General features: G+C 41.2%; 1 protein-coding gene and 1 non-coding gene across 2 annotated transcripts; one reads left to right on the forward strand and one right to left on the reverse strand.

Annotated features, from left to right (window-relative positions):
- Positions 1-253: 253 nt before the first annotated feature.
- On the forward strand, positions 254-6,257 carry mpx (myeloid-specific peroxidase). The gene is made up of 16 exons (XM_026173973.2): positions 254-342; positions 482-547; positions 648-735; positions 907-1,082; positions 1,268-1,400; positions 1,810-1,939; positions 2,038-2,244; positions 2,341-2,698; positions 2,872-3,032; positions 3,115-3,373; positions 3,463-3,633; positions 3,731-3,968; positions 4,185-4,396; positions 4,525-4,553; positions 5,011-5,160; positions 5,489-6,257. The coding sequence occupies exons 2-16, from the start codon at positions 484-486 to the stop codon at positions 5,495-5,497; spliced, it is 2,385 nt and encodes a 794-aa protein (XP_026029758.2). The 5' UTR covers positions 254-342; positions 482-483; the 3' UTR covers positions 5,498-6,257.
- A 9,124-nt stretch (positions 6,258-15,381) lies between these two features.
- Positions 15,382-15,453, reverse strand: trnad-guc (transfer RNA aspartic acid (anticodon GUC)). The gene has a single exon. It is a non-coding gene; the product is annotated as a tRNA-Asp (tRNA).
- Between the last annotated feature and the right edge of the window lie 2,802 nt (positions 15,454-18,255).

Genomic DNA, 18,255 nt, shown 5'->3' on the forward strand with positions numbered 1-18,255 from the left:
ACAAATATTAATATTTTTTTTCTCTGCTGTTGCCATGATGACAACCACCCGAAGTGGTACGCATGCCAAAATATTTATATTGTTTCCCAAAAATTATTGTCAGTCCTATCAGTTGACCAGAAGCAGTAACTGATGAGATAAAAACAAAGCATTTCCTTCAACACATATAGAAGGAACAAGGAAGAGCTCTTTACTGACGGTATCTGTACCTGCTCTATCTATGGGGGCGAGGCCTCTGGCCTCCCACAGAGTATAAAAAGGGTGAAAATGTGAGACAGCATCACTACCACCAGCTTTCAAAGAGCATCTGAAGCCCTGAGAGAGCATCTGAAACCTTCACAGGTAACAAAATGTTTTTTCTTTCTTAGATATTTTTATGTGACACCAAATTTAAAAAATAATAATAAAAAAAACGTTTTTTGTTACTTTGTTTGTTTGTTGTTGTGTTTTTAACTGGATTCTGATTAAATGTTTGTTTCAGAAATGCATTTTTCTGTCCTGCTTATGCTGGGCATCTGCCTGGTGCCCGCTGAGCTTAAACCAGCAAGTAAGTCTTCACGCTGCTGTTTTGTCACTAATATTCATCCTCACCTGATATTTTTTTCCCCCAGTCATGTCATAAGATTGTTAATTTTCTTTGTCTGCAGAAGAATATCTTGGCAGTCCTTTTCTTCAGCGATCTTTTGAAGAAGCAAGGAAAATTGTGGATGATGCATACAAGTACTCCAGAGAAGAGTGAGTTAATCTCATAGGCTTTCTTTTAAAGTAACCCACATACCTACGCAGTAAAATGCTTTTCAACTGGTTTTTAAGCCAGTAGTAATGCCATAATTTATCAGTTCGGGAAAAAAAAGAAGAAGAAGAAATGCACCTTTTTCTCCAACTGTGTGACTTTTTTCCCTCCAGGAGTCTGAGACGAGTCCGCAGGGATGTGGTGAGTCCTCACGATGCTCTTCGTCTCCTGAAGCAACCCCGAGGTGACACACGCTCTGCGGTGAGATCTGCGGACTACATGGCGCAAACCATCCGTCTTGTGCAGGAGAAAGTGCATCATGTGCACAAGCGCTCACTCAATGCAACAGGTTAGACATGCAGCGCCCACACAAAGGCAACACACACAATCTTTGCGGCAACTTTTACTGGCTGGAGTTGAGAATCTTTAGTGTTTCATGATGCAAGACTCAATTCTCTCTTAATATAATTAACTATTAGACTTGTGAAGGTGACAAAGTTGCACTCACTTAACTGTTTCTGTCACATTTTCCAGATTTGCTCAAACCCGAAGATCTGCAAAAACTTGCTGAAATAACTGGATGTGCCGCTCGAGTCAAAGCTCCGCAGTGCGTCACCACACCGAACCTCATCAAGTACCGCACAATCACCAGCGTGTGCAACAACCTGTAAGAGAAACTTTCTACTTTAACCTCTGTAGCACTTCTTTTATGCATATGCAACAACGCACACCATAGTGCATTTCAAACATAAAATATAAAACCATTCTCATTTTCGACAAGAAAAATACTGCATTATTCATCATGTAGCCTATTTTAATTTTTTGATTTCATGGATAATAATGTGTTGCTGGGGATAGGGGGTGGGTGGGTAATTTATGTCATAATTCCTAGAAAAAATGAAAAGATTTTGTGTGGAATTAGTTGATTTTGAGACCAACTAGAGTCTAAATTCAAAGGAAATCCTTACGCAATACACCTAAAAATTTGAGACCTTCTATAGCAAAAGATGTGTACACTTCCCTTGGAGTTTCTCAAGTGGTGTTTCCAAACATGGGTGTTTCTTGATTACTTTTAGAAAGAACCCACGTCTCGGTGCTTCCAACACCCCCTTCACCCGTTGGCTGCCTGCTGAGTATGACGACGGCATCTCCGAACCCAAAGGATGGAACAGGACCCGGAAATTCAACAACTTCTTGCTCCCACTGGTAGGACGCACACATATCAGACTTTAATTTTAAATTTAATGGATGTATTTACTAGTTTTTATACCAGAATTGTGCATTCTTACTTTCTTTACTCTCAGGTGCGACAGGTGTCCAACAACATCCTAAGCACAGGAGACGCAGGCATAAGCAATGATTCCGTGTACTCTCACATGGTGACCTTGTTTGGCCAGTGGAACGACCATGATCTCACCTTCACACCCTTCTCACCCAGCATCCGTTCCTTTAGCAACGGGGTGAACTGTGACGAGAGCTGTGAGCACACCGAGCCATGCATTCCCATCCCGGTTAGTGTCTGACGCACGAAACCAAACAGTGGCATGTTGTTTTCGGTATCCATGACCAGCAGTTTTTTTCACCCATGTTTTCTTGTCTATGAACAGCTTCCTCCCGGCGACTCTCGCTTATCCTTCTCTCAGTGCATCCCTGCGTTCAGATCCGCCCCGGCTTGCGGCACAGGATACAGTGCCTTAAATTTTGGTGGTGAGACGAACAGGAGAGAGCAGGTCAACGCGCTGACAGCCTTCCTCGATCTCAGCCAGGTGTATGGCTCTGAAGATAAGCTCGCTCTAACTCTTCGCAATCTCACTGACGATGGCGGCCTGTTGCGAGTAAACACAGAGTTCAGAGACAACGGGCGTGAGCTGCTGCCCTTCCACAGTCTCCAGGTGCAAATGTGCGCTACTCGCAAAAGAGTCACCAACGATACAAACGCCAGGGAGATTCCTTGTTTCATTGCAGGTTAGTAATTTCTCAAGCAATCATTAAAGGAACTGCACTTAGTTGCACTTTGGTTTTATTTTTTAATGCCAGAAGTGGCTGCTCAGTTATTACTAATCCATTAAACTGCTCTAAATGTACAGTCTAAGCAGGAGATGAACAGTATTGATGTTTGTTTTCTTTCTGTTCATAAGGTGATGCCCGTGTGGATGAAAACATCGGTCTGACCTCCCTTCACACATTGTTTTTGCGTGAGCATAACCGCCTTGCTCGTGCACTGAAGAGGATAAACCCCCACTGGGACAGCGAGACGCTCTACCAAGAGGCCCGCAAGATCATGGGTGCTTACACACAGGTAGCTAAACTTCAGAATCAGCTTTTATATTCGCCAACATTTGCTCATATTTACTCAAATTAAAGCTCTCCGTCTCTCTCAGTTGTTTGTGTTCAGAGACTATCTGCCGCACATTGTTGGCACCAATGCAATGCGCAGACAGCTTGGCCGCTACCCCGGCTATAATCCCGCCGTTGACCCCAGCATCTCCAACGTCTTTGCAACCGCAGCTTACCGCTTCGCCCACTTAGCTGTTCAGCCAATTATGTTCCGCCTGGATACAAACTTCCGGGATCACCCTCAGTTCCCTAGTGTACCCTTGTTTAAAGCCTTCTTCACACCCTGGAGAATCGCTTTCGAGGGTGAGTTGCATGAAGAAAACTTGTGTTGAATTTTCTTTTTATCCTCTGTCTTAAACTGTCAGCCTAATCTTTTTCTCTTTTATTTCCAGGTGGAATTGACCCTCTGCTGCGTGGTTTGTTTGGCAGTCCCGCTAAACTAAACACCCAGGATCACATGATGGTGACCGCTCTGAGAGACAAGCTGTTCCAGTTTGTACAGCATATATCCTTGGACCTCGGTTCTCTCAACATGCAGCGGGCACGTGACCACGGCATCCCTGGTACATCCCTTATTCACTTTTAGGTTTTTCTTTCTAGCATTTCATCATCTCAGAATTGTTCTCATCTGTGCTAACTTTATGTATTTTTCTCCTTAAGGCTACAACGCCTGGCGGAGGTTCTGTGGTCTGTCTCAGCCCAAGAATCAAGAAGAGCTGGGTAGGGTGCTGAACAACAACAACCTGGCCCGCAAGCTGCTGGAGCTCTATGGAACCCCCGACAACATTGATGTTTGGCTCGGAGGCGTTGCAGAGCCATTTGCCGAGGGTGGCCGTGTCGGGCCTCTGTTTGCTTGCCTCATCGCAACCCAGTTCCAAAGGATTCGCCAGGGTGACAGGTCTGTATGGGTATGGATGCTTGCAAAACAGTGTTGGATGTGGAGTTTAGAGTTATGGCGTTTATAATTTATACATCATGTCTGAAAACAGAAAATCTGAAACTTTGCTAATGCATGTTTATTTATATTATTTTTATTCACATCAGTATATCATTTAAGATATAGATTCTGTTGACACTAATCTCTTCCTTCCTCCACTTGGTGAAAAATTCTCAGGCTGTGGTACGAGAACCCAGGTGTCTTCACCCCACAACAGAGAGCAGCTCTGTCTCGTGTGACACTGTCCTCTATTATCTGTCAAAACACTGGGATTCAATCTGTCACCCGTGATGTCTTCAGTGTCACATCAGCACGCAACCGGCTCACGGCATGCACAGCGGCGCCTCGTCTGAATCTGGACGCTTGGCGGGAGAGACGCTGCGGCTTAGGTGAGACAGCACTAGAACAAACACTCAGCACCAAAATCACACTGATTTTTCACCCACGGTAGTTTAATGCAACTATTTTACATCTTCTGTCAAATTTTAAATAACAAATGTGGTGTTTGATCTTTCAGGCAACTGTTTTCCACTCAATGAAGCAGACGTGAGTATTCATCACTAACTAATTGCTAGTCACAATATAAAAGCACAACACCTATTTACATATCTTGTGGCTCAGATGGGAAGGTCATTTAATCCCTTCTTCCACTGAACTGCATGTCAAAGTGTGCTTAGGCAAGATACTGAAGTCCACATTCACACTGAGTGTGCACCTAAGCACACTTTTGGCTTTATCTCCACACACTCACACCCCGATCCGTCCATGCAGTGTCCATACTGTGTCAGTGAGGTTAAAGGTCCTTAGGAAAAAAGCCCTTGTATGATTGAATGAATGAGGCTTGAGAAAGCATTTTTAGTGCTCAAATTGAGTAGAAAGTGTAATGAAAGTATCTATTTGCTTCACATCTTGCTAAAGCTGGTACACAAAAACTTAAAAACCATTTATTATTTACTAATTTGTGCATTTTTTTATTAAAATTTGGAAATTTCTTTTTATATAGGTTCTGAACGGGGTGCAAAGTCAGGACCTGCAGGGCAATGAGGTCATCGAAGACCTCCAGGACGATGGGGTCGTTGAAGACCTGGAGGCCAATGAGGTCACAGACGACCTGCGACTCAATGGGGTCACAGACGACGTGCAAGGCAATGAGGTATATATCTCCCTTTATCTTACTGTGCTGCTGTCAGATCATTATTTTCCATCCAATTAACAATACTAAATGTTTTCTAAATAGCTCAAAATATTGAAATAATATAAAATCTAATATCCTACAGACCCAAGACAAAACAGCTGTTTACTGTAGCAGACATGAAGTTAGAAATTTGTTCCCATTTCTAACCTAAGTGCTTAGTTTTGACCTTGAGGGTGAAAATGTCTCCCAAATAATGTGAGAGGTGGAATTGTGAAAAATTAAAAGTGTGCAATATTTAATGTGTTTACAATATTCTGAAGTGATTTACATTTTTGTTTCTCTTTAGTTCCAGTAGAGCTACAATGGCCCCAGAGACCCACCTTGACCTCCATCATTCTTGCCTGAATGAGTACATCCATATCCAGAGAGAATCACTTGTTCCCATTAGCTCATGTACAACAAACAAACCCACTGGAGTGCACAGACAGCCCTTTCTACATGCATTATCCCTGGTGTCTATGGGTTTAGCTTCATCAGTGCAGAAAGTGTAGGCCAAGCTGCTGCTGTACATTTTGAAGGTCTATCAGGGTGTTCAGCGTTGGTCATTGAGAGACATGGCACTTAACTAAAAAGTCTGCTCTTCACTGTCTGACACACTGAACTTCACACTGTCTGTCTGTCTTTGGATCTGTTATCATTACTCTGCACTTTGCTTTACGTTAATCAGGTCGTAAATATTGAGCATTATTGTGGAGGACATACTGCTTTTTTTCTGTATGGCTAGGTTAGGGCACATTGTACAACTACATTTTATATTATTGTGCGAGATTAACATATTATTTGAATTTTAGCAATCAGCTGTATGAGTGTGATATGTGATTTCAGCAGATATGTCCAACTCTGTTACAGTATGCAGTTTATCGTACCAAAATTAATATTTTATCAGATTTGATGATGGGATTTACTAGTGCTATTACGAAGATTTTATGCACAGATGAGATGTAAGCATACCTTGAAAATGTTATATATTTTGCTTTATCTGCTTTTCATGGACTTGTCTATTTTATGTTGCATTTTGCATTCAATAAAAAAAAAAAAACCTGAGCTGCAATAAACAGTGTGCTCTTTGTGTCTCCAACTGTTGGCTCCAGCAAGAGCCTAATTATTTATTGTGTGAAGTATAAATTCTCAAGACAGTTTACTTAATTATTATTCCTCCAGGTTTCACACGATGTTTTTTCCTCAGTGTTTTAAATCAACTCAGCATGTTTACTGCTCACAAGTAAAGATGAAGTATTACAGTAACACAAAATCTTAATGCAAACTATTAAATCGGAGCCAAATAAATAAAGTCAAGCCAGGATACCTGCCTACTGGAGCTGGTTCTTTGTGGATATACACAACTTAATTCAGCAATTCGGCATATATTTCACATTAGAAAAATCACACCACCAAACAAAAATGTCACAAAAAGCATATTGATAATTTTTTCCCTCCACCAGGCATAGCGGAGTTGGCTCGGTTTGTCCCCAGTATACCTTTATTGTTTTCTGACCACTACTGACCATTACTCATGCTCAGGACCCATGTCAGATTGACTACTTTTTTTTTCAAATATTTATCTATTGCTGCGTTGTCTCACAGCATGAATATTATGTAATTTCTTCTTCGTTTTCTTGTTTTACTGGCGGTTGGCAACCCATTTACAGTTTTTTCTGATTGCTTAAGCACATTTTTTGTAACTATTGGCTAATTTTGCAAAACTCTTCACACAAATAAGAAAACCTGTCACCCAATCATCAAAACATTGTAGTTCTCTTGCAAAAGCAAACACAGCTAGATTAACTCTTCACACCTTCGTAAAAATGGTGTTTCCGTATCAAACAGTACACACAAGCCATCATCTACTAAGCACACAATGCGCCAACTGCACACTGATGGTATGAATACAAAACACATCTGGCTTTTGCTTTCTCTGTGCACAAGGTAGGCTATGTCAGTTTGAGCTCATACTTCTGTCATAGATCCATAAGCATAGAGGGATCCAAACTTCAAGTACTGGTGTTTATTCAAACACATCAAAACAAACACAAGTCTTTATTTCCAAGTATAGGATTATTTGCAATCGCCATAATGACTATATGGGTTACTTGGTCTGCAGTGAACATGCTTCCTCTGCCCCCAGCATCTGGTCATCTAGCAATTCTGTAAAGTAACAATTTCAGTATTTTTACATCAATGGTATTGGTGTGTTTCTCATTGGCATATGGCAGTGCTACAAATCTTTGTGCGAAGTGACTGTGCTAACCGATTCTCATTTCAAGATGTCCTTATGGTACTTGCTACAGTGTAGCGGCTCGAGTTAGGCTGGACCCGTTGGCCAGCTACCCTCAGGGTCATTCCACGGTTGATTACATGGTCCACTATTGTAGCTCTGATGTCATCAGCAATTCTATTTCTTACTCTTCCTACCCTTCCTCTCCCCCCTCCTCATCTTCCTCTCCCCCCTCCTCGTCTTCCTCTTGCTCCTCCTTGTCCTTGTCGTCCTCTTCATCCTACTTCTTCACCTCCACGTCCTCTTCCTCGGCCTCCTCTACTTCTCACTCTTTCTGCTCCCTCCATTGTACTCCGCACACACAGCTTACCTGTATTATAGTGCTTAGGCTGATTGCAAAGTGAACTAATTATCTAAAAAAGTTTTCACATGTGAAAGTGTGCCAGACAGTTGGCAAATTAGTGTTAATGATAGCCATACATGTGTATACTTTTGCTAGGAGTGTGTTGGAAATTTGGTAATTGAGTGTTGTGCAGTGAATTGTGCCTACAGTTTTGCAAAGTGTGTGTTACAAAATTGCAAACTGAGTGCAAAGCAGTTTTTGTGCTTTTAGTTTTGCAAACTCAGTGAGTGGTTTTGCCATAAGTCTGAATAGTTTTAGAGATTGTGCTACAGGAATCACAGTTAGGGTTTAATAAAGCAATCAGAAAAAACTGTAATTAGAGCAGGTAGTTGTACTGCCCTCTAGTGGAAGAGATGCAATTGTTCTGTCCGTTACTCAGGCCGATCATTTAGAGCAGGGGTCCCCAATCCCAGTCCACGAGAGCCGGTGTCCCTGCAGGTTTTAGATGTGTCCTTGAGCCATCACAGCTGATTTAAATGGATAAATAACCGTCTTGAAGTTCTCCAGAGGCCTGGTAATGAGCTAATCATGTGATTCAGGTGTGTTGACCCAGGGTGAGATCTAAAACCTACAGGGACACGGCCCTCGTGGACTGGGATTGGAGACTCCTGATTTAGAGTACTACAGTTTTTTCTGAATGCTTACAGTTTTTTCTGAATGCTTACAGTTTTTTCTGAATGCTTAAACCCTAACTGTGATTCCTGTAGCACAATCTCTAAAACTATTCAGACTTATAGCAAAACCACTCACTGAGTTTGCAAAACTAAAAGCACAAAAACTGCTTTGCACTCAGTTTGCAATTTTGTAACACACACTTTGCAAAACTTTAGGCACAATTCACTGCACAACACTCAATTACCAAATTTCCAACACACTCCTAGCAAAAGTATACACATGTATGGCTATCATTAACACTAATTTGCCAACTGTCTGGCACACTTTCACATGTGAAAACTTTTTTAGATAATTCGTTCACTTTGCAATCAGCCTAAGCACTATAATACAGGTAAGCTGTGTGTGCGGAGTACAATGGAGGGAGCAGGAAGAGTGAGAAGTAGAGGAGGCCGAGGAAGAGGACGTGGAGGTGAAGAAGTAGGATGAAGAGGACGACAAGGACAAGGAGGAGCAAGAGGAAGACGAGGAGGGGGGAGAGGAAGATGAGGAGGGGGGAGAGGAAGGGTAGGAAGAGTAAGAAATAGAATTGCTGATGACATCAGAGCTACAATAGTGGACCATGTAATCAACCGTGGAATGACCCTGAGGGTAGCTGGCCAACGGGTCCAGCCTAACTCGAGCCGCTACACTGTAGCAAGTACCATAAGGACATCTTGAAATGAGAATCGGTTAGTACAGTCACTTCGCACAAAGATTTGTAGCACTGCCATATGCCAATGAGAAACACACCAATACCATTGATGTAAAAATACTGAAATTGTTACTTTACAGAATTGCTAGATGACCAGATGCTGGGGGCAGAGGAAGCATGTTCACTGCAGACCAAGTAACCCATATAGTCATTATGGCGATTGCAAATAATCCTATACTTGGAAATAAACACTTGTGTTTGTTTTGATGTGTTTGACTAAACACCAGTACTTGAAGTTTGGATCCCTCTATGCTTATGGATCTATGACAGAAGTATGAGCTCAAACTGACATGGCCTACCTTGTGCACAGAGAAAGCAAAAGCCAGATGTGTTTTGTATTCATACCATCAGTGTGCAGTTGGCGCATTGTGTGCTTAGTGGATGATGGCTTGTGTGTACTGTTTGATACGGAAACACCATTTTTACGAAGGTGGGAAGAGTTAATCTAGCTGTGTTTGCTTTTGCAAGAGAACTACAATGTTTTGATGATTGGGTGACAGGTTTTCTTATTTGTGTGTAGAGTTTTGCAAAATTAGCCAATAGTTACAAAAAATGTGCTTAAGCAATCAGAAAAAACTGTAATCAGGTAAATGGACTGATTCTTATATAGCGCTTTTCTACTCTCCAGATTACTCAAAGCGCTGTATACAACATGCCACATTCACCCAATCCTCACAAGCACTGACTCTAAACTGAGTGCTGTCTAACCACATTTACACACATTCATACTTCGATGGATGCATCGGAGAGCAACTTGGGGTTAGTATCTTGCCCAAGGATACTTGGCATGCAGACTGGAGGAGCCAGGGATCGAACCTCCAACCTTCCTCCAACCTGGCACAGTGGTTGGGAAACACTGCTTTAGCTAGCAACAAACTGTGCTAAAAGTGTGCTAAAAAAAAAAAAAAAACAGCCCACTTTAACGTCTGACTATGGCAGACAGTTTAGGCTCAAATCGTTATGATGCTTGAAGGCCAGCAATGGCGAGGAATAACAACTCCCCTCCCCTCAAATGTGTTAAAGTAATGAGCCTGTTTTGAAAATGTAAGGAGCAGAAAGTACAGAGTTGTTTAAAAATGCAGAGAGTAAAAGTAAAAAGTTGTCAGAAAAATAAATACCCAGGTTTTCTACTTAAGTACAGTCACAAAATATTTGTACTTCGTTACTTCTCACCTCTGCAGATTGTAATAAAAAAAAGTGTAGTCAAGTTTAATTTCAGCAATCTAATTGATGTGATTGTGCTTTTACTGTTTGTGACCTGTAGGTGGAGCCATCCTTCTTTCTAAACAAAATCATCACCTTAAGTGACATTCAGACCTTCAAAGCACGAATCCATATGTATCTGTACCTGCCGATTTATAGAAATGGCCAAATTGATAAGACACCTCTCATTTGTTTTTGTTGTTGTTTCATAGGAGCCAGATTGTATTGGAAAGTGGTCTTGAGCAATAGTTGTTCAGACTTTTTGAAGTTCTTCCAAAGTTTTTTTCATTGTTTTGCTTCTTTTTTTACTGCTTTTTTACTCATTTTCAGTCCAGTCCACATACTTGGTCTTTTTCAGAGGAATATGCTTTTTGTTTGTTATGTCAATTAATACTGACCTATGAATCGTTTAAACATAAAAAGGCCACTAACTCGAGGGATAAATCAATATTTTGTCTACACATAGCAAAGAACTAATTTTAATTTGTATCTTTAGAAAATTTTCTTTAGACACAGATCATTTGTTCCCATTTCTATAGCTGAATCTAATAACACAGTTTTGATTCCCAAAGAGCAATTAGCTGAAAACTTGACATATCTCGATATAGTGTAGAGCAGCGGTCTCCAACCTTTTTTGCGCCACGGACCGGTTTACGCCCCACAATATTTTCACGGGCCGGCCTTTAAGGTGTCGCGGATAAATACAACAAAATAAAACTAGTACCGGTACCGAAAAAAAGAAGATTTATTCATAACACACATGAAAAGACCCAGGAAAACCGAGTTAACAATAAAAACAATAACAAAATAACGCTGAAAACCGATAAAAACCCTGAAAACCACACATTTCACACCTGAGCCTCAACTCTCGTGGCCCGGTACCAAACGACTCACGGACCGGTCCGAGGCCCGGGGGTTGGGGACCGCTGGTGTAGAGTGTTTCCTTAAAATTTTAAGGAAAGTAGACAAGTGGAGGACAAAAAAAGAAGTAGCAGTCCTAAAAACACTGTCTACAACAGGTGAATAGTATCTAAAACTAATATCCATAAGAAATCCACAGAAAAATCAGACACAGGACCTGAGAAATGTATCTGGCTCGTCAATTGATCCATCTACTGTTCACTTATGCTTCATCACAAAAGGTCTCGGTGGAAAGATGTCTGTCAAGAAGCCATGGTTAAGGAGGGGAGAAAAGGCTGAGGTATCCCACATTACACAAGAACTGGACTGAAAGTCAGTGGAAACAGTCTTATAGAGGGATGAATCCAAACTTACAACTTCTTTCCAATATTGTTGTCAGTATGTATGGAGGCAGTTGGGAGAGAGGTACAACAGTGAGTGTGAGTGGAGGCTCTGTAATGGTTTGGATTTCATTTCATTTCAGCAAGGGGTGTTTGGGCATCTGATTGTTAACAGCTTCATTTTCAGCCTGACAAGAATCCCCAACACACTATGGATGCAATAAAAGCATGCCTGGATAGAAACACACACAGTGGAACTATGCTATGAGTCATGGACTGGCCTCCCCAGAGTCCAAACCTCTACAATATTGTAGCAGAGTGGGATCATATTTGACAGAGAACAGAACGAAAGGCAGCCAATATACAAAGAAGGACTTTGATTTTCCTTTAAGAAGCCTGGCGAACTATTCCTGAAAGACTACTTTAAGAAATTTTAAGAAAGCTGCCTAAGAGAGTTCAGACTGTGCTGAAGAATAGAGGTGGTCACACCAAATACTGACCTTCAAACTCACTAGAATTGTACAGATTCTGTTTTGGTTTTTAACTTAATTCTCAAAAACCACTCTTTTAGGTGGTTTGCTCTAGTTTGTGCAAACCAAACCCCTTTATGAAAGTCAAAGCAAATCCGCGGCATAGCAAATGATCTCCTGCTGGTTGCTTATGTTGACAGGTGAAAAGCTTAAACTTAAGTATGAATGAGAAAAATAACGTGTTTGTTTATTTGCCGATTTATTGATTTGGTTTTGTCATTGTAAAGGTATTACAGAAGTCTAACCTGCCATCATGAGCTGGATGTGATGGAAATGACAGACGGGCTAACACTTACTTGGTAAGACTTACACCTGTGTTTAGCTTACTGCATGTTTTCCAGCCCACCTGGGCGGCATGTGTTCTCACTGCGGGAGGAAAATGGAGTATACAGAGGAAAGAGGGGTGAGCGTGGGAAGAAACATGCAAACCTGTACAGGGACGAGGGACCAAGATTTACACTCACAACTTTCTGACTTGTGGCACCATGTTCAAAGTTCAGCAGTGCATTTATTCCTGATTTTCTGATGCTTTATTGCTCAGGAAACCCTCAAACTTCAGCCAAATTAAGCAAAGACGTCCATTAAATGAACTTAGCCTTCTCTTTCTTGATAAATGACATGTAAACAGTACGAAGGTGGATGAATAGTGGTTTACTAGACTATGATTGCAAAGTGGAAGCTTTCTCCACAGACAGTTATCTCACCCCCACTGTGGCTGCACCCAGCTTTACTTTACTGCTTTTCATCTGATGCCTTGGCATCCTCCTCACAACCCAACTTTACTGTTCTGGTTCACTTTCACTGCTCCCATAGTTTTCAGTTAAAGGGTCTGAAAACCAACCATATCCCATCTGCTCAGTACCAAACAGTGTGGTTAGCAATTACCTTGCGGAAATAGTGAACTATTAGCAGCTAATGAGAGAGTTGTTTTCTTTGGGTGTTAGTTGACAAAAACAAGGCAAAGCAAAATTTACAAAAAAAAAAGCTAAATCACATTATTTCAATAGCAAAGTCTCCACCTTTGCCCGAGTCCCGGTTAAAGTCAGATCAGGGATGTTGATAAAAGTGCAGTTTCAGTGTATTCGCCAAACGATAACTTGCAGGATTATTAGAAACAGCTGTTTTTTGTTGTGTGATTGAACAAACAGATCCCTTCAGAAATAAAATAAAAGCAGATACTGGGAGTGAGAAATATAAATCAGCACGAGTCACTGCATAATGTAAAGTTTGCTTGGTTCTGTCTTGATAAAGCACTCCTCTTCCTCCTCCTCCTCCCGGTTACAAAAACGTCAGTGTATGTGCAGATTGCCACGTAGTCCACCAGACTGTGTGTGTTTGTGTGTGTGTGTAGTGCAAGCCCCAGCTTGGGTGCTCCAACAGTAATGGAAACCCACCATTTATGAGAGAGGAGAAAATATTTGAATTGTCTGTTTCTGTCATAGAGGTCTGAGCTGAGCTTTATTCGATGAGGGAGGAGGGGAAGCCTGAGTGTAAATCTGACAGTGTACAAATCTGTGATCAGGAGAAGCAAACTGTTGTGGGATTGAAGGTTGGAATCCTGGACGCAGAAGAGAGGAAGTAGGCTTTAATTTAATGTGTGTGTGTTTGTGTGTTTGTGTGTCTGTGTGTGTGTGTGTGTGTGTGTGTGGTCCTCTTTCACTGCGATGAGATCACCAGGATGTCATGAAACTAAATCCAGGAGACATTTAAGAAAGTTATATTCATTATAAAGCTGAACCTGGATTTTAAACATGTTTTAAGGACTTCTTTAAGTCCCAAAGTACCTCTGTGGGGATTACATCATACTAGTAGCTTCTTATAAAAAAGAATCAGACATAAGTACAGATGTTGAGTCAATGATGGCACTGAAAACTGGTGCTGATTTTTGATAAATTTAGCATTATGAAAGTGTCTTTTTTGTGTTTTACACAGTGGTGTTATTATGCAGGAGTCTGTCCCCTCCTCCATATTCTGCATCCCAGACGCGGATTTTTTGTCAAATTCTTTTAGCTCAAATGAGTGCCCAAAAAGTCAGGAACCGGGGTGAATTCCAGCGACGTGGACAAAAGAACTGGGTTAATTCCTTGCAGATGTGTCTCCAAGCTGTGTGAGCGAATACTGCGCTGCCCTCGAAGGAGGGAGAGAGAAGAAATTTCAATGAAATATGAACGAAATACATCAGTGACCTAGTACAGCTGGTTCTGGCTGTCTCTCCGGTGTTCCAAGGAAGGGAGGAGGAGGCAACCCGGGAACACGTGTACAAAGTTTTCACTCTTTGGAATAACTGTTGTTATGCAGAATGTATGTTAGTCATCCTAAAAGCAACAGCACAATCCTGTCTTGGCTAAAAGGCGGGCTTTAATAGCAGATTTATTCTGGAAAAGATCCCAAATAGTTCAAATTCAAATGGTTAGACGGCATCTAGAAGACAAACTGAAGACAGAAAACAGTTGCGCAACAGCAGTGGATTATATTGCTGTTGCAGCTTTTTCATAAGAGTTTGCTTTTCTATCATTTAAGGCCATCGTTTTTTAATCCTGATTATTGCGAAGCCAGGTTCCATGTATCAACTGGATAAATTAGACTTTGGGACCTTCTTCTGTATCCACATGTACCTTTAGATCAACAGATTCACTACAAGGTCAATATACTTTTTCAAGCTCTTGTAACTGGCTCTGACTCACAGTTTGCACAAGCTTAAACCTCCCTCCAACAGCGAGATGATGTGTGTCTGTCATTATCCAAGAACAATACAGCTGGCTTAACTGTAATTTACAGTATGATTCAATCAGTTTACTCTACCATTAAATCGAGCCCATTTTTAGCCTATAAAGTATTTTTAGCATCTATTTTTCTCTTTACTTATTTTATTTGACATTTAATTCAGAAATTTTTGTCAAATTTGTTTTTAACACTCTTGAAATGTTAGGTCAAATATTAATAACTTAATATAGGGAAGAACAAGATGGCTAGCAACGGGGCTGGTTAATGGTAGTTTAGATCAGCCATGGACCGTTATATAGTTTGGTTATAATTTGGCTTTATTTCGTATTTAGTCACACATCTAATCTTCATTTACTGTGTTTTTTTTTATTTACTTGTGTTTATTTAATCTTCTCTAAAGCCTGTTTTGATTTGGTTTTTAAAATAAAACTGATGGTGCTAAGTTAATTTCTCATATATATAGTTTAAAAAAAGAAGAAGAAGAAAAAAAAAAGAGCCTCCCCGTCGGGGAATCGAACCCCGGTCTCCCGCGTGACAGGCGGGGATACTAACCACTATACTAACGAGGATTAGCTGTTGAGCTAGTAGCCGCATTGCAATGCTATGTGTGTCAACGAGGAGTTGTTTCCTTCCCAAGCGGCGCCTTTTTGCTGTGAAAAGAATGTGACCACGGTTCGAATCCTTTCTACGTGTCTTCATTTTCATAAAGAATCTGAGTTCGAATCATTACCACTGTACTATGATTCTGGTTATTACGTTGCTAACTATGGCTGACTAAATTCACCAAGCCATCGGAGGCACATGTGCAAACTGCTATCAAGAAACTGGAAAGCTGCCACTTCTCCAGAAGAACGAGTCCTACTAAAATGTTTTTTATGTGAGCTAGATGATTTATAACCAGCATAAAAATGTAAAAAAGTGTGTAGCTTGACATCAGTGTTTTTAATAAATCCAAACAGAGTGCAGCATGGATGCACCGAAACCGCAATATTATTGTTGTAAATCACATACGCATTTATTTGTATTAATTCGAGTGCAATGCTTAAAAGAGTACCTACATAGTATTGTTTCATCTTTTTAAATGTTTTAATTTGATTTAAAAAGCAGCTTTGTGATATAGTGACACCTTGATGCAGTGCAATACATTATAACGACTAGATAAGTTAAATAACGTCCTGTAAATACTCGTTAATATTACTAAAAATGCAAACAGTAGTCTACAGTCCCACAAACCAACACAACCCTCTAATCCTAATGAGGACACATATGCAATATTTCTTTTAGAATTTAGGTATGTAATTTAGGTATGTAAACAAGCAAAGATGGAAACCAGCACAAATAAGCTTTACTGTTATTAGTACAGTGTTTCACCTGAAAAGGTAGAAACGGCGGCTGTAAGCCTAACTGTTCATCACTGCCTTTGTTACCTTTTTAAGTTCAGGGCCTGGCTGCAGGGCTGGGGTCCACACTCTGCTTCATCATCACTCTGGGTTCTCTGCTAGCTTAGCGTTAGCTAACATGCTGTCTGCGCAGATGGTTGCAAAGAGTTGACGCTGTGTTAGCAGTTTAATGCAGTAGTTTCTCTCCTGGACGCAGTTTTCAGTTTATTAACGTCCTCTTGTCTTTTGTGCAATAAAAATAAAAGTAAAGTGCATGTCTCCACTCTTGAAGACCGCCACCATTTGCCCTCCTCCTGCACACGCACTAGCAGCTAATTGTAGCAAGTGAACAGGAAGATATATGTTAGATGTTTCTATCGTTCTGTCCACCTGGGATGCAGACAACTGAAGAACTTTTGTAACCCAAATAACGACATAATTGTAGCTATAATGTGATTGCTGAATTTAGTACAGTCCCTGACTGAGTTATTGAAAAATGTAATGTAATTACAGTAATGTGTTACTTTATGTTATAACCAAATCTGGTTACAAACCTTGGTACAGAAAACTGCTAGAGTTTCCTTTTAAGTTAGTGTGATGGACAGGGTAACAGCTGAGGTCAGGCAGGAGGCTCCGTGGACTATGATGTTCACAGACGATATAGTGATCTGTAGTGAAAATAGGGACCAGGTAGTAACGAGCCTGGAGAAGTTGGGGGAGAAGAGGAATAAAAGTCAGTACAACAAGACAGAATACATGTGTGTGAATGAGAGGGAAGCAGATGGAAAAGTGAAGCTGCAAGGAGTAGATGTAGTGAAGGCAGGCGAGTTCAAATACCAGTGGTAATCCAAAGCAACAGACAAAGCACAAGAGAGGTAAATAAGAGAGTGCAGGCAGGGTGGAGACAAGTGTTGAAAAGGGTGAGTGAAAGGGAAGGTTTACAAGGTGGCAGTGAGACCTGCTGTGATGTATGGTTTGGAGATGGTGGCAGTGACATAAAAAGAGGAGGCCGAGCTGAAGGTGTGAACATTTCCATTGAGAATGGACAAGATCAGATGCCCAGCTCGGTTCGAGCAGACAAAGTCAGAGAGATGGCCTGTACATGTGCAGAGGATAGTGGAGATATTGGAAATGGTAAATGGCCTGTATTTGTATAGCGCTTTATAGTCCCTAAGGACCCTAAAGCACTTTACACATCCAGTCATCCACCCATTCACACACACATTCACACACTGGTGATGGTAAGCTACATTGTAGCCGCAGCCACCCTGGGGCGCAGTGACAGAGGCGAGGCTGCCGGACACTCCCGCCACTGGGCCCTCTGACCACCACCAGTAGGCAAACGGTGAAGTGTCTTGCCCAAGGACACAACGACCGAGGCTGTCGAAGCCGGGACTCAAACCAGCAACCTTCCAATTACAAGGCGACCTCCCAACTCTTGAGCCACGATCGCCCCTTAACGGTGAATATGGAGGTGCCAAGAAGAAGGAAAAGAGGGAGACCACAGCAAAGATTCATTGATGTAGTGAGGGAGGACAATGCAGAGAGTTAGTGTGACAGAGGAGCATGGTAGTAACATGGAGAGATGGAGGCTGATGACCCTCTCCGGGTCTCTTAAAGGGAGCAGCTGAAAGAAGAAGAAGAAAATGTGTCACTGCTCAAAAGATCCTAATGAGATGGGTTGTGAAGTTTAAAAACAACCTGGTGTTGTCATCCAAAAAGTGATTGGAAAATTGGAAATTTCACAGCCTTAAAATGGGCAGAGGAAAAGTGTGTATAAGGGCTTTTTTTGTTACTTTTATGGTGAATATGTAAAACACCCTGTAAAGGTTGAAGATTTTCATAGTGCTTAACTCCTCCAACAAGTAACACAAGTCATTTGGGGATGAAAAAAGAAAGAGAAAACAAGAAATTTAAATTACCCCCATCATCATCATCATCATCATCAATGACACAACCTTGAGGAAAACCCAGAACCCCCAAAATAACAAC

The sequence above is a fragment of the Astatotilapia calliptera genome, chromosome 7 (genome assembly GCF_964374335.1).
Source record: "Astatotilapia calliptera chromosome 7, fAstCal68.1, whole genome shotgun sequence".
Classification (NCBI taxonomy): Eukaryota; Metazoa; Chordata; class Actinopteri; order Cichliformes; family Cichlidae; genus Astatotilapia; species Astatotilapia calliptera.

Excerpts from the sequence above, each read along its gene's own strand:
- mpx (XM_026173973.2), top strand. The coding sequence starts at position 484 with ATGCATTTTTCTGTCCTGCTTATGCTGGGCATCTGCCTGGTGCCCGCT. Across the intron at positions 548-647 it reads CGCTGAGCTTAAACCAGCAA|AAGAATATCTTGGCAGTCCT; the intron begins GTAAGTCTTCAC and ends CTTTGTCTGCAG. Across the intron at positions 1,940-2,037 it reads ACAACTTCTTGCTCCCACTG|GTGCGACAGGTGTCCAACAA; the intron begins GTAGGACGCACA and ends CTTTACTCTCAG.